Raw genomic sequence first — 15,524 nt, forward strand, 5'->3', positions numbered from 1 at the left:
CTACAGTGTCATACATACTTGGCTAAAAACTAATAAAGACAGATTAAAAACGTAAAAAACATTCTCTGCAGATGCCATTCTCAACAAAGGGGAAAGGTTTGTGGGTCCCTATGTGACTTCAATGGGACTATTTGTATTCTTAGAGAACATCATATGTTTGAATGCTTTGCTGAATCAAATCAGGGAAAGGAACCTTTAAATATTTTGTGCAATTTTTACCAGGGTAATGCTGAATCCAGAAAAAAATATACTCCAGAATGAAGGAGCACTGTTCAGATATCAGCAGGCATCTTGGAATTATTTACTTACTAATAACATTTCTAGGCTAGCAAAACAATGTAGAATGCCCAATGTTAGCTACCATCTTGGGCAGCTGACAGACTACAAATTAGATGCTATACTGAGTTCAGATAATCACAGGCACTTGTTTCCTATGTTTAGTCCTCAGAAAACTTGAAACAGTAGATCAGAAGAATGAACACCACTGAAAACCAAAGATTTATTAGATATCTTGATTTTTAATTCAGGAGTATTCTGAAATGCATGTCACAAAGTTCCATGAAAAACCAGTTCCTATCATTTTATAGTTAGCCGTCACCAGACACAAGAGAATGGAAAAGTTGAATAAAACTACATTGAAACACAAACATCCTAATAACAGTAAAATTTATTTGAAATCTATTCCAGAACAACTTCCAGAAAAAACAGTAACAGTCACACTTGATATAGAAGAAGAAACAACCACTTCAGCCATAAATGAAAACATTTGACCAAGACTCTGCTTCATCTGCCAGAGAAGGCAACATCCTCTAGGTGTCATGGTGTGCCATAGAGAGTTTTAGATGAATATGCATCACACATGAAAATCTGCAACACTTGTCTGGAGAACACGGTGCCCTTGAATACACCATGTGAATAAAAAAAGGACTCTTGGTCAATTACTGAAAACAGTGGTGTGGAACCCTCCTTATTCTTGCAGCCACTGATGTGATGTGCAAAATTAGCAGTGGAACCACAAATGGTGCGCTGCTTGCCCTGCTGCTGTATGTCTATGCCACATGCTGTGAGAGGAGGTGATCCTGTGCCACCCACACCACTGGGCTCTGCCTGGTGCTGCAGTGGAGGAAGAGCCTGTAGATTTTTAGTACGGGGTAGCAGAATTGAGATGTAGTGGAAGGTTAGAAATAGAAAGGTTGAATAGCAAAGTCATCATCTCCACTGCCAACAGGCACCCCATTTTCATGCCCTTTTGATAGTTGATCCTGATCTTTAAAAAAGCAGTGTTTTCATTTACTTATTTTATTAGCTACAAATTGCAACATGTTTTAAAGAATTGATTACAACATTTAATTAACTAAATATTAAACTATACACATAACAAAAAGTGAGCAGATACCTTAGTTTACTTAGAAGAATTGGACATCTCCTTTTCTTAAACCAACTCTTAATGAACACATTATCATCTCTATTTACATTCAGAAATTGGTTTAATTTTATTTAGAAATATCATCAGACTATTTGACATGAGCAAACCATAACTTTTCCTGTTGGTGGTTTTGTTTTTTTTTTAAATTTAAAGTAACAGAAAATGTGTAATTGCAATGGGATTTTGCTCTCACAACAATAAACAAAAAAACCTTTCTCATGGAAGAGAGGACTGGAGATGTAAGACACATTTCTTACAAACTTAGAAAAAAATATTTCTTAATGTTCATGAACAACAGTTTTTCATACATTGATGTTTTTAATGTATGTTTTAATGATGTTTTAATGCTTTTTCCCCCCCATCAGTAGGGTGTGCTTGTTTAGCTCTTTGGAGAAAGATTTTAATGTCCTATGAAAAGAAAAAAGAAATGTTAAAAGGTCATTCCATGTTGCAGCCTGATCCACCTTAAAACTTGTAATAATAACACCCTGAGGTGAGCTTTCTTTCCACAGGGTGAGCTTTCTAACTAGTGACTAGAAGACTGTGATGAAAAACTAACTTCAGTGGAGATAAGTTACATGTTCCCCAGGTTACAGAAGTTTTCTTCCAGAAGAGCACTAAAACCAATTCTGTCAGTCAGCTTAGGTATTAATATCACTGAGATGATGTTTTCATGTTATCCCCAGAACCTCATTGCCTTTGGTGGCTTTACAAAACTGCAATGTGCTAAAATGCAATTCTTAAAGTAAACAGAGATCTTAAACATCAGCTTAAACATATCCCTAAAGAGAGGTATTAAAACTGTTGTCTAAACCAGTAAATGTTATTCAGAACACACAAAGACAAACTCTCCAATAAAGTTTCTTTTTTTTTTTCACATGCCATATTTCAGTCTGAACTTAAACAATTCCAGGAAATGGATATAAAAGAAAATAAGTAATTAACATTTGGAAGAATACATACCCTCATTAGTTTTATTTTGTGTTCAGTTCTTTTTTGTTCAATTTGTTTATTTTCAATAATTTTGTATTAGCACAATCTGTTCTATTTCCAATTTTAGCAATTTTATTCACTGTCTTAGTAGGATGAACAAGGAATTTTTGGTTTAAAAAAAACCCCATGCTGAATGTTCAGTACAAAGATAAATAGTAATTTAACTTATTAGCATTTTCCAATATTGTCAGTAAACATATTTTTTCCTTTGGAAGAATAATTAACAGTCAGAATTTTTATAAAATAAATTAGTTTAAATTCAGGTATATAGTCCAATAAATATTTTGTGCATATTTTGAAGATACAGCCTTTTTTCAAAAGCAAGAACTGCATGTATGGAAATGATGCTTCACAAGCTTGCAAAACATCAGAAGTATTTCAGTGAATACAGCAGAAACATGTTAAAAGGAAATTTTACCAGTCATTTGATTTAGAAGGCAGCACTAATGTTTGTCTTCAACTCAAAGAAATACTTCAGTAGGACAAGGCCCTTTTCAGCACATTGAGTCAGAAAAAGGAGTTTCAATTCCAGTTCCACAACAGTAAATATTAGCAAATGTAATCTTAAATACTGTCAAAATACTGGAGATACAGTAGTTCAACTGATTTACTTTGTGTTTAATGAAGCAAATTTACTGTTCCAAAATACATTTTTTAATATTTTTTGAATGTAAGAAACAATATTGTTCATGCACATTTCATTTTATGATTTTTTAGGAATGAAATACATGATAAAAAGAAGCATAACACAGGTCTCCTCTTTAAACTAGGTATTTAAACACTGCGTTAAATTTTCCTTTTCTTGCACACTGAGACATTTAAAACACCACATGAAAAAAGCTTCTCAAGTTTCACAAGTATTACAACTACAGCCTATGACTAGACAGTGATTCAGCAGTGCTTTTTTCTGTCAAAGCACTGACTATGAACTATATGGTCCAGGTCATCAGATGTACTGAATATACTCTGCATGAACAGATTACTTTGTTAAGTTATATGTGGAGTTCTGAATGTTTGAGTCTTGAAACATCAAATGGCTGCTGTGAGTAAAGAGAGGTTTTGTAATAATTCCTCAGCACACTAATAAAAATTTTTGATAAAGACATGCTAACTATACATTAACAGAAAACTTATTTCAGTGGAATTCCTATTCGAATAAATATCTGAGTTATGTTATTGAAATGATTAACAGAATTAACAACAATAACAATAATATGATAATTAATTTGGAAGGAATAAGCATAATGCAAGGGCCTATATTAAATGTATTCAAAACACAGATGCATAGAAAGACAGTGTGATATCCCTATCTTCAAAGCCAGAGCTTTTTAAAAAGGACTGTTTAGGATTTGAAAGCAGGATAAAACATGTAACATAATTTATCCAATGCATAATATTTTTATATCAATCAACTGAATCCTAATTATCAAGCTACCCTGTTATCCTCAGTAATTATAAGAAAGTAGTCCACTCAAATTAACAGATACTGCATTACAAATTCTAGAAGCAGAATATACCCCAGACTCTTTCTTTAAATTTATCAGAATCAAAATGCAGAGTTACTGAAATGTGTGATTGTTTCTCTAGTTCTGCATCTGTGACAGTCTCAGAACAGATGGAACAATTGTAACAATAAATAATATAAGGCCTGAAGAAGACCCTTTAATTGAACAAACCAAACAGACAAACCCATGCAGTGGAAAAGGCAAAACCACTTGTTTCTTCCTCCTGAATCAGTTGGTCTAATAAAAATATTGTCTCATTTATTATCAAAGTTATTTAATGAAAACTTAATTTGGAACGTAATGAAGTGTATTCATAAACATACACATATAGGTGTCATCTAACTACTCTCAAGTAACAAATTTCATGTGATAAGCAGAAAAAATATGTGTTGACAATGGCAAACCACTTGATAGCTCTAGTCAAGACCAGAAAGATTTGTAATCAGGACAGGAAAGACCAGATGAAAAAGTCATAGAATTTCCAAGCTTATTCTTTGTTGACATTTTTACTAAGGCTGAAAGGTCAGAAGGTCATCATCATGCAGGATGTTGACAGCCCACTGGTACCTGAACTGAGAAAACAAAATCCCTTCAAAAGACAAGAATATATCTCATCTTGAAAAATATTTTTTATGAGAGATAGTATTGGTTAAAATTGAACAGATCATCAAGATCCAAAGGAATCAGGTGTCCTAACTCGAAAAAATTGTAAGCTAGGTATTCCATTTATAGCTTTCAGCAAAACATTTTATTTTCTGATGTTTCTGAATGCATTAGCAGAAACACTTTAGAAACCACACCCTAACTTGCTATATTTATCTTGTAAATGATCTCAAAATAACAGCACTGTGGTTGAATTTCATTTTTTTAGACATGTCTCAGGAGAATTTCTGAAAAAATAATTGTTGGTAAAAATATTGTTTACTTACTTCAGCAATGTCGTGGAAAGAAAAAAAGTTTACCTGTTCCCCAAATATTGAATTGACGGAGGAAGACTCTTCCTGGAGTTCATAGGTTTTAGACCAGAATTGTAATGTACTTATTGTACAATGTACAATTGAATTGACGGAGGAAGACTCTTCCTGGAGTTCATAGGTTTTAGACCAGAATTGTAATGTACTTATAACAATGGCCCCTGGGTCTCTATGCCTGTTTGCTGATGAATATAACACTTTTTTGTAAACCTGATTTAAGAACTTGTGGTCATAATTCTTCACCAGTTAGAACTTGAAAGTCAGAACTTGAAAGCAAGACTGTGAAGTGTTGATTTCATGCATAAAACAGCAGTCTGTATTTAATAATACAGTCAAGGAAATAAAATATTCTGGTTAAAGTATAGAAACCGTAGAGTACTGTATTTGAGATACAGTCAGCATAAGCCTTTTGAAGAGAAAATTTTAAAGTATTACAAATTAGAACTGAAGCTCTGCATCACCTAACTGTTGAGTCAGCTGATACAGGCATCAAACAAACCTGCCAAATAAGAGGAAAAATGTATCATTTAAGTGCAATGATACCAACATATAAACAAGAGGTGAAAACTCCTTTGGGCTGGAATATGTACACTGAAACCCTCAGCTATTACCAACACTATCTTACACTTTTTCTCACAGAGTGACAATTTTTATAACTGAAGTGTTCTGAATATATCCTACCAGCCAGAAATAACATAGGTGATCAATGGTAGCTAATAAATTTTCAATGCGTACTACAGTCTACTCTTTAAGCTATATAACAGTTCCTCCTAAAAGTGGTAAAGAAAGATTGGAAATTTTACTAAAGAATAGATGCTGTGCTTTTTATTTGCAGCTCTTGGTTGGTGTGAAGAGATTTTAAAAAAAAAGTCACCCTTGCTGTAAATAGTTGAGCATATAGATATGGCTTTTCTCAGTTTACACCTTAGTTAAGTATTATTTTAGGTTGCATCACATTTGGTCTACATGAAGAGGTTGCATTATGTTAAATGTAACAAAGTCAATGAGGTGTTTGTGTGAAGAACAACTCCTGAGATGGAACACATACAGACAACTGGTTCAAGAAATGCTTTGGCCTACAAGAAATTCAGTGAGGATGGAAAAAGAATTCAAATTAGAAAACCAAGTACTAATTAAATTAAAAGGGTCAGGAAGAAAGAATAGGGAAGGAAAGGGAGAAATGACCTAACATTCCATGGTGTCTATCTTCCTAAACTGGCTGAGATGTCAACATAGGCAGGATACCCACTGGAAGTTATAATCTTCAATTGTGTTGTCTTTATCTTACATTTTCCTTTTCTATCTCTTCCTATTATAGCAAATTAATTTTTAACCCTCACTTTGACTGAGTAAATATATTCTTTTATTCTTATATCTCATCTTTTACTAAAAATGATTAAGAGTGATATAATAAATGCTGGGCACTTCACATCCTACAAGTGATGAATATAATTCAGAAAAATGTGCAAGTTACTCCTGAAGTATAATTTATCTTATTCAGATTTTGTGGGACACTATGTGCCCTTGGTGGTGATCATCTCAAACCTGTGAAGACTGTTTATATTTGAACGCTGGGCATGCAAATGCAAGCATCCTTTCATCTTGTCTCACACTATTTTCTTAGACCCTGTATATCATGTATTTTTGCCATAGCTTGGCACATTAAATAGGGTTATACCTTGGCCCAAACCTGCCTTATGTGCAACTGTTTTAATGCATGTTTAAGCATAGGTGCAGGTAAGAGGGAAGCTCTAGAGAATGGCAGGGAAGAACACTTGGTCTTTACTACCTCCTTTTCTGCAGCCTGGTCAGCCTGGGATGGAACATGACCTACCACATACCCTATAGTGTCCTGCAGTATGATCCTGTCGGGAAGATAACAAAAACAGTATCCTTCCTATGGGTAAGGAGAAAGGCAATGCTGGATGTGACAAGGCAGCAGAAAACCTGTAGGCAGCTACAGGCCAGCCAGACGTGTACAAAAAATAGGTCAGAAAGCAGCACAGTCTTTCATGGACAAGAAAACAACTGATCTAACCTACAGCTGTACAGCTGATCTACACTGCAAATTGGCAGCATCTACACTAATTACACTTACATTTCTAGGATAATGCAAATTTAAATATGTGTGCTTATAAAGTTTTTGGTCCCAAAAAGCAATACTCACATGAAGTTTGTATCCTTGATAGCTGTTGATCAAGTCTTTCATGAAGGAGTGAATCAAAAGGAGTTCAACCGGAATAGGTGTCAGATCTTCAATACCTAATTCTTTGTATATTTTGATGAAATGCTTAAAGAAAAAATAATACATGGTCAATTTATTGTTTAAAAAATTGGTGGAAAAGCAAAGATTACGGTAGGTATTTATATAACATATAATGCAAGCTACAAAACCTTCTTTGAATCAATCTGCCTACCTCGTCATAGTTGCCTGCCTTCTCCAGATCGCTAAATCTATGATTATCTTGATCTTTTCTTCCTCCAGTATGAAACACTTTGAATAGAGTTGCCACAGAAATTACTCCTTTACCGGTGTAATTCAAGACTTCTTTTTCATTTTCTTTTAAAGTCTTCTCATTTGACAATGTGCTGGGGTATGGAGAATCCTAAGAAAATTAATGTATAATACTTGGGGATAAATAGTCTGTCAGTAGATCATCTGTTTCAGTTAAACATTCATTAAGGATCAATGGATTACACTTCAAACTTAAGTTCTTGCAAAACAAAAATCATCAACTCACACAAAATTATCTACTGCACTGTGGGATGAAGGAATAGATCTTAAGAGTCCAGAAATATCTATAATGTTGGCATTAGCAGAAATTTAATAAACAGCTTTTTCCAGGAATGTGGCCAACATTTTACAGAAAAATTAATATTTCTCAGAGCAACAAAACATAAAAATATTTAATAGCTACAAATTACAATACCAAGAACTTTGTGTTTATATAAGGAGTAAACTTGGGGATTCTGGATGTTCACATGAAAAAAACAGTAGGAATTTTCTAGTCCAAATGAAGGAGTCATTGCAAGAACTCTATTTTGACCAACAGTTAACATAGACTCAGCAGCTCTCCACAGAGAAAGATGACATTTTCTGTTTTATGCAGAAAATTTAGAATTTTATTTAAACAAGCAATTAGGTAGCTTTGTGGTGATATAAGGACTGGCCAAAGAGAAAAAAACCCAAACAAAACCAAAACCAAACCTGCTGTAGAGATTTGTGAGCACAAAGATGAGAAAGGATCCCACGTAGGTGAACAATGCTTTGACTAGATTATGCCACTGTGCAAACTAACAACTAACAACAACAGGAAATTGCATTTAATTGAACAAACCATTTCTCTCCTCATTAGGAGGGAGTGACTGCTGAGATTCAGTCACACTTGTGCTACATGCCTTAGGCCTTAAAACATGCAATTTTGAACACAGGAGGAGCAGAGTCATTTATACAGTCTTTTTAACATACAATAGTTGAGATTACACAAATATCAGCACTGAAGTTTTTCTATCTCCCACTGCATCATTTACATTTAGTTTTCAGACCTACATAGCCAATAACAACATTTATCGAGACTTAAAAGTTAAGCATTTAAGGTCTTTGCTATGAAGTTAAAGAAGTCTCAAGAATATGTTTGTCTGAGCTTTTCTTATTAACAGCATGAAAGTTTCAGATGCATTTCTGTAGGCAGTTACCAATGAGAAGTCATTACAATTATTGGCATGAAACAAGAAAAAGAGACAAATGAGGTACAGCTGCATAAGTGCCTACTTATAAGCCAGCTACCTAAACTGTATTAGAAAACTTCTTAGAGGTGAGTAGCATAGCTCTTTATATTTCACTGATGAATATTCCACTGATAATATTTACTAAATTTCCAGTACCCGTAGTGAGAACTGGGATATTTAGATCACATGTAAACGGCCGCAGGGAAACAAAGATTTAGGTTCTTAATTTGGTGCTGAAAAGCACTTTGGATGCCTTCAGGATTCTCTGTATTTGATGGAACTTGGCTCAAACATGACACAATATCAATACACAATTTACTCTTTGCCCGCTTGTGTTTGTGGTACAACTTGCATGAAATGTTGGCTCTACTAAAACCAATGGAGAAAATGAATTTCCTTCAATGGAATGGGATTTCCTTTGTTCTCTTTTGTCTGTATTCAACATTATTGTTAAAGTGCACAAAGATGGAACACAAGGCATAAGAAGAAAGAAAATATTTAAAATGGTGTTCTATCAGTCCCGTGATTCTGAGCATCAACCTATAACAGACAATTCTAAAGTCAAAGAGAATCCACACAAGCAAGATTTAACATTTAACTCTTAGATATTCCTAGGTTTCTAAGAGGGTCTCCAAATGAATTAGGCATACAAACTGTCTGTATAATACATTGTGCATAGGACACAGCACAGATTCACAGAGGCAGTGCCTTGAGTGGGAAATTAGGCATGAGGAAATTCTCTGGTTAGATGGGATATAACTCTTTCTACTCAGAGATATGTTGTTAATTGTAAGTTGAAGGCAAACATTCACCTTCACTTGTGACTCAGAGCCTAAAGAAATTGTTGACACATAGGTGGTAATGCCAGTGCAGATATATCTTACAAAACTTCCAACCAAGCAGATCAAACCCCGCCGAAACTGGTAAAGAGGAGAATAGGTTGTGCAGTTTTATATCCAATGAGATGAGAGTTAGAATTTTCCACTGAAATGTGGGAAACTAAGTTCAGGTCCACGGTATCTAATTGGTAGCATTCTGTGCTCTACTTCTTCCAATAAAGTGTGAAAAGGAAATTGTCTTATTCACTCTCTCCAAAGTAAAAAAACTCTGTTGTGCCAAATAAAATACAGGGAAGTATAATATGTTTTGTCATTTGAAGTGAGTTATTTTGCTTATGTATATGATTACACTGTGCAGTAAAATAATGCCCTTTGTTTACTGTTTCTAGAGATCTCAACTGTACAGTAAGTATTGGGCAAATTCTACAGTCACTGTGGTTGTGACAGGGCAATGAAACATTTTATTATCTGGAACAGCATGTTCTTTCCAAGGTGTGTACAGATAAGTAATGTATGTCTCAAAAAAATGATTTGTACTCCAATAATAAGTAACTGATGCATGCAGTGCACTAATTGCAATTTTGAGACTTTAAGAATAAAAACATGCCCAGAAATACCAAAAATGTTCAAAAGACCAGTTTCATTTGATGTGAGAATACATTCATCACAGCTGTAAAAATCATTTAAAAATTATTTTGTATGAAACTAATTAATCCTTCTGGTTTACAGGTAAAACTAAACACTTGAAAATAAAAACAAAGGTGTATCTACTTCTAAATACCCCAAAGAAACATAGTGGAAAATAAAGTAAGACCAGCAATAATATCAGGTGTTGCATCTATAGATAACACTACAGTCATACTACAGTCTAATTCCTGGGGACTGAATGCTGGTCTAAGACTAGGCCAAGGAATTACCTTACATTCATATGTACAAGGAGTAATTACCAGTAAATATCTCAAACTTTCACTATTATTTGGCAAGTAAATTTCCAGACTTTTGGAAGGATCCTTCTGAGTATTACTACCAAAGTCAGTAAACTATTTGCAGAGTTCACATGAAGTCAATGAGATTACTTGTAAGGACTTGAGATACCCAGGATAAGCAAATATACAGAAATATAGCTAATTTACAATTTGAAAGCACTACTACTTTCTCTAGTAATTTACTGTAATACTTTACCGCACATGGATGAGAGGCTTCCTTTTTTCTGTGAACGTATGTTCCAGTAGCAATGCTAAGTGCTCTGTATATACCTTCAACTGGATCAGAGTGGGAGGCAAAATAAAGCAGCATCTCTGTATAGTCGAGCAGAGCAGGATCTTTTCTGGTATCAGCAAATAAACTGAAGAAAAACTGTAAAAGGACGAAAATATGTAAACCAATTTCCATGAGTGGAATTTAATGGAATATAAATCAAGGACTGTAGAGAAAAGGATGAAATACAATAATTACTCCTAATAAGAGATCCTGTGTTTAAAAGCATGTTAATTCTGTGTAAATCCAGATAAATCGCGTGTTTAAGTATTTCAAGGAAACAGAAATTGAATTTCACAGAACATGGAAAAATTAATAAAATCTTTTATCATGACAAACATGTTCAAAGCATTTTTTGTATTCAGGTCACACTATTAGCTCCCTCTTTCATGGAAACATCTATGCAGTGATCATTTGCCTCCCATTCTTTACAAAGCTGGTTACTGTGTAGCAAAATTAATGTTGTTCAACAAAGAGCACAAATAATTAATTCTGAATAGACTACTTTAGTAGGACAATTCTTAGATTCCTTTCTACATTATTCTGAAGCACCACCTGACCTCAAAAAACACTGAAACATTGAAGCAATTATGGAAAAAAAAAGACACAAGAAACTTTTGTATGAGACCTCTCAGGTTTGAATAGTGGTCTCTTCAAAAAGCTATGTTTTTAGTTACCTTTATGAGGTGTTTTAGCCTATCTAAAGGCACAGATTGTGTGCAACTTTTTGTTATGCTTAGATCTTCATCTCCATTAAACCATAAGCCAACCTGATTAAAAAAAAAAAGTTTGTTAATTTTCACACATCAAAATAAGGTGGTCTTTAACTGTTCAACAGACAGGTTACTAAGAGCTTAATTCCTAAGTAGCTGTTTGTACTTTATAACAGATACTTAAGAAATTACTGAAAATTAAGTAGGAGAGAAGTGAATTTATGCTCTTGAATATACATAGTGGTAAACTACACCGCCAAAAAAGCAAAATATGATGTGGAGTTTCTATGCATGTTCTGGTTTCCTCCTTTTAGGATACCATTTGCTACCTCCATAGCTTTTGTCTGAACTGTACTTTTAGAAGAAACTGTCCACAATTTAGGATGATGAAGGATGGAGTCATGGCTCTTCTCATGCTTGCCCTGCTCCCAAAAAGATAACTAATGTAATGCCTGCAGACCATGTCCTCTAATGCCTACAGAGCTATAGCTACAGCTGTAAATTAAAAGTGCTCAGAACCAATTCTATAATACTAGACTAGAAAATATCAACTAGATCTAAAACAGGATAGGCATGAACAGACTGTAAGATCCTGCGCACATTCTCAGTCTGCACACCTTGCAACTGTTAGCTTAGTTTTGAACTCTCACACTTCAGTAAAAATTACAACAATAGAAAAATAGGTGCAGATAGACCTGCACTTTTTGTGGGATTTTTGGCTTTGCAGAATTTGTTTCTTTGCAAGTCAGGGGTGGGTAGGGATTGGCAGGCACCCCTACAAGTTTTAAATAACCAAAGTAGTTCTGAAACTGACAGACTTCTGGACTAACACAGCCTTTATTTAGTTTTTGAAGAAAACCAACACTAGGTGATTGGAAAACAAATTGCAATAAAGGTCCTATAAAATGTATTTAAAACAGTTTGAAAATTATTTTTAATATCAACAGACAAATGCAAAGTGGTAGAACTGTACATCTTCTGTGTATATGTGCACACACATACACATATATATATAGACACATATATATATGATATTCATAGCTAGTATGGACCAAAAGAATGAAACAGCAGTCATTTTAATTATGATTAAGAAAGCAGAGTAAAAGTAAGTGAAAATTTAATGAGCAGAATTTTCCTAAAAGAAGAAAAATGTATTCTTAATACTCTTTCATGAAACTTGCTTGCTGAAAAATCTCGCTAAACTATGTGACAATTCAAATAGAATCTATCTTCAGAGAAAAGATCAAAGAATTTTATAATTTTCCAGGTACTCAAGGTCTGAAAAACAATCTTAATTTGAGGAAATAATTAATGGGAAAAAAACCCCCTAGAAATGTTTCAATTAAGTACAGCTGATGAGCTGAAACTAAAATCCTTATTTCTGCTTGAGCAAGTTTTTTGTCTTATTCAGTGTCAAATAAGCTAATAGTCATCAAAGTGCACACAGAATGGTTTCTTTAAAACTGAAAGGGTTTTTACTTTAAATTAATAGTGAAACTAGGAAATGGAAGCTTGATTTGTGGAAATATGGACATGATTAGGCCATCCATTTCCTGAAAACACTTTTTACCAAAAAGCACCCTCAAACCCAAAAGCATTTAAAATTCAGACTGAGTTTCTGAATGTGAATAAACCCAACAATACATCATTCAATGTAGAGAATTTAGCAAAACAAAACATGATTCAAAAGAGAAAAGATTTATAACCTGCATGTAGTATTCCTCTGTAACAAAGCCTGATCCAGCTACATCAACAGCCTTGAAGCTATGCAGTGTTTTGAGGAGTTGTGTCACAGATGGCACTGGCCAAGGCTGCGCTGCTGCTACCAAGAATCTGCGCCAGTCAGTAAATTCTGCATTCACTGAGAATGCAGATGCCAGATTTTCTAACTATAAAATCAGAATAATAAATATTGTCAAATATGTGTGCATAAACATACAAACATACTCTTTCAATATCCTGTGTATTCTTGGGTCTTTTCCTGGCTAGGAAGGACAAGATCCTGCAGAGAGATGTCACAGTTATATAAAAGGCATGTATCAGTAGAAAAACAGGCCACAGGCCACTGTGTGTCAGTTGGCCTGTGCAGTTGATATCTCTCTAAATAAGTACTCTGACTCCCCAAATAGGGCTCTGTATCTAAACTGCCTATATCATCCTGAAACCCTGAACCATGTCCTGTCTGCATGAGCACCAAGAATTGAACTGACAATTCAGCAGCATGAGCACAAAATCTAGCAAATCCTTGGTCCCATGCCTTGGCCCTGTTACTCTTAGAGGTGTTGACCAGGTGGCTTTCTCTGCTCCAGCATTATTTTCAGTTGGAAAAAAGCAGTGGTAGAAAAAATGCTTTGTGTCTTTTTACCAATGAAGACATTGCAGAGCTGGTTACAGGGAGAAACAAACAGAACACTCCTAAAATCTCCTGAGACAGCATTAAAAAGGCTGTATTTGACAGGGGAAACCAACTCTGTCCAGTTCATTTCTGCACTGCTGGTATGGCGGGACCCTACTATGCACCTCTACACAACTTTCTGCCCCACACCCAGATTTCCTTGTCAAGGGAAGTGTCTGGGTTGCTCCAGACCAGAGTTTGAGAAGAATGTGTTCACAGGAAGAAGGCCCTGGGGCATCACAGTGAGACAATTTGGTAACACTGTAGATGTCATCTGTGCTGACGCTAGCTGGAACATTGCTGCTTATTATTAATTGAAAATTTATTGAGATTCTAGTGAGTCACACAATGATGAAATGGTGAGCTAAGCTCAGAATAGCTTGTGCAAAATAAATATATACCTTTGCTTATGCTTCATGCATTTCCTTTTGTAAATAAGTTCTTGCTTTCATTATAAATTTAAAAGTCTCATTTTAAAATGGCACTTTTAAAGAAAGAAAATTCAGTTATTAAAACAAAAATAGCATTTATAAGCACTAAAAGTTCTCAAAGAACACAGAACATGGGATACATGCACATGTGGTCTATTAATAGACAATATTTGACTTGCAGTTTCCCCCAAACAATTAATTTGCTGTGCTAAGATTAGATTTTTATATACTGATGATGACAGCTGTGGCTAGTTTTCACTAAACTCAATGGAAATAAACACTGGGAAACTTTAAAATGTTTTACTGATGCAGTTCATCTGTTTGAGGAATACATGAATGAAGCTGTTTCCACATGTGAAATCCAGTAAAAATATAAATGTGAATCATGGTTTACCATCAGAAATAATTATCAAAACATGCTAAAACAAGTAAATAATTTCATTCAATAGGCCTACCAGCAACATCTGAAAGTAAAATTAATCAGACAATTCTGTATGGAAGATTTGGAAAGACTAAATTCTAATTTTCATGTTCCTAAACCTGAAAATCTTAGATAAGTAAGTTTAAGGTCATACAGCTCCAGATTTTAATTACCTGTGCTGGAATGAAGAACATAAACAGTGTTATTTTAACTCCTGGAAATGAATTTTCAACGGTGTCTAAAAAACCCCATGATTTGAAAATTGTAAATAAATATATTGCTGACAAAAGCATTTTATTTCTGGCACAGTGGCTTCCAGAATCCTCTAGTGAAACAGAAGAATTTTAAGGAAAAACTGATAATGTCCTATAATAGCTATAATCTTGATTTTATCTTAATAAGGACAATGCTGCATCAATTGCACAATATTGCACAAACCAATATTCCAGTTGAAGAGAAAACAGGGGTTAACTTACATCTGGAAGTTTTAAGTTCATCCATTGATCAGGAAGGCAATTTACTCCACGATTCAAATTAACCAAGCGACTAAAAATGTCAATAAATTCTTTCTTTCGTATAGAACCTAATAGAAAAGTCAATACCAAAAAACATATTTAGTATTTTAAATAGACTTCTTCTGTTAAAGGAAATCTGTTTTTTTTAATTTTAATAGCAATGTGGGAAACTTATTTGTTTTGCTATTATGCACTATTGATAATGCTAATATATTCAAAGCCAAACATAAAATTTCCTCATTTAAAATAAATCATGTGTGGCCTATCTAATAGCAAAATATCAAACATTCCAATGCATTGCATTTCTTTTGATACTTGTTCTGATC

At 34.3% G+C, this 15,524-nt stretch overlaps 1 protein-coding gene across 7 annotated transcripts in view; it reads right to left on the reverse strand.

Moving 5' to 3' along the window:
• Positions 1-649: 649 nt before the first annotated feature.
• The window catches only part of SPEF2 (sperm flagellar 2), a 77,424-nt gene continuing 62,549 nt past the window's right edge, over positions 650-15,524 (reverse strand). For 4 of the 7 annotated variants that reach the window (XM_027709117.1, XM_027709115.1, XM_027709116.1 and 1 more), the window contains 7 exons: positions 15,160-15,266; positions 13,143-13,325; positions 11,401-11,493; positions 10,649-10,822; positions 7,316-7,504; positions 7,066-7,188; positions 650-1,834 (listed from right to left, as the gene is read on the reverse strand). In XM_027709117.1, the coding sequence (XP_027564918.1) occupies positions 1,757-1,834; positions 7,066-7,188; positions 7,316-7,504; positions 10,649-10,822; positions 11,401-11,493; positions 13,143-13,325; positions 15,160-15,266 (947 nt within the window). In that variant the 3' untranslated portion in view covers positions 650-1,756. Of the gene's footprint in view, positions 1,835-7,065; positions 7,189-7,315; positions 7,505-10,648; positions 10,823-11,400; positions 11,494-13,142; positions 13,326-15,159; positions 15,267-15,524 lie in introns of those variants that run through there. The other 3 variants (XM_027709118.1, XM_027709119.1, XR_003538474.1) reach the window with 3 other exon arrangements.

Source organism: Neopelma chrysocephalum, unplaced genomic scaffold, assembly GCF_003984885.1.
Source record: "Neopelma chrysocephalum unplaced genomic scaffold, ASM398488v2 Primary Assembly neopelma1_96688, whole genome shotgun sequence".
NCBI classification, from domain to species: Eukaryota; Metazoa; Chordata; class Aves; order Passeriformes; family Pipridae; genus Neopelma; species Neopelma chrysocephalum.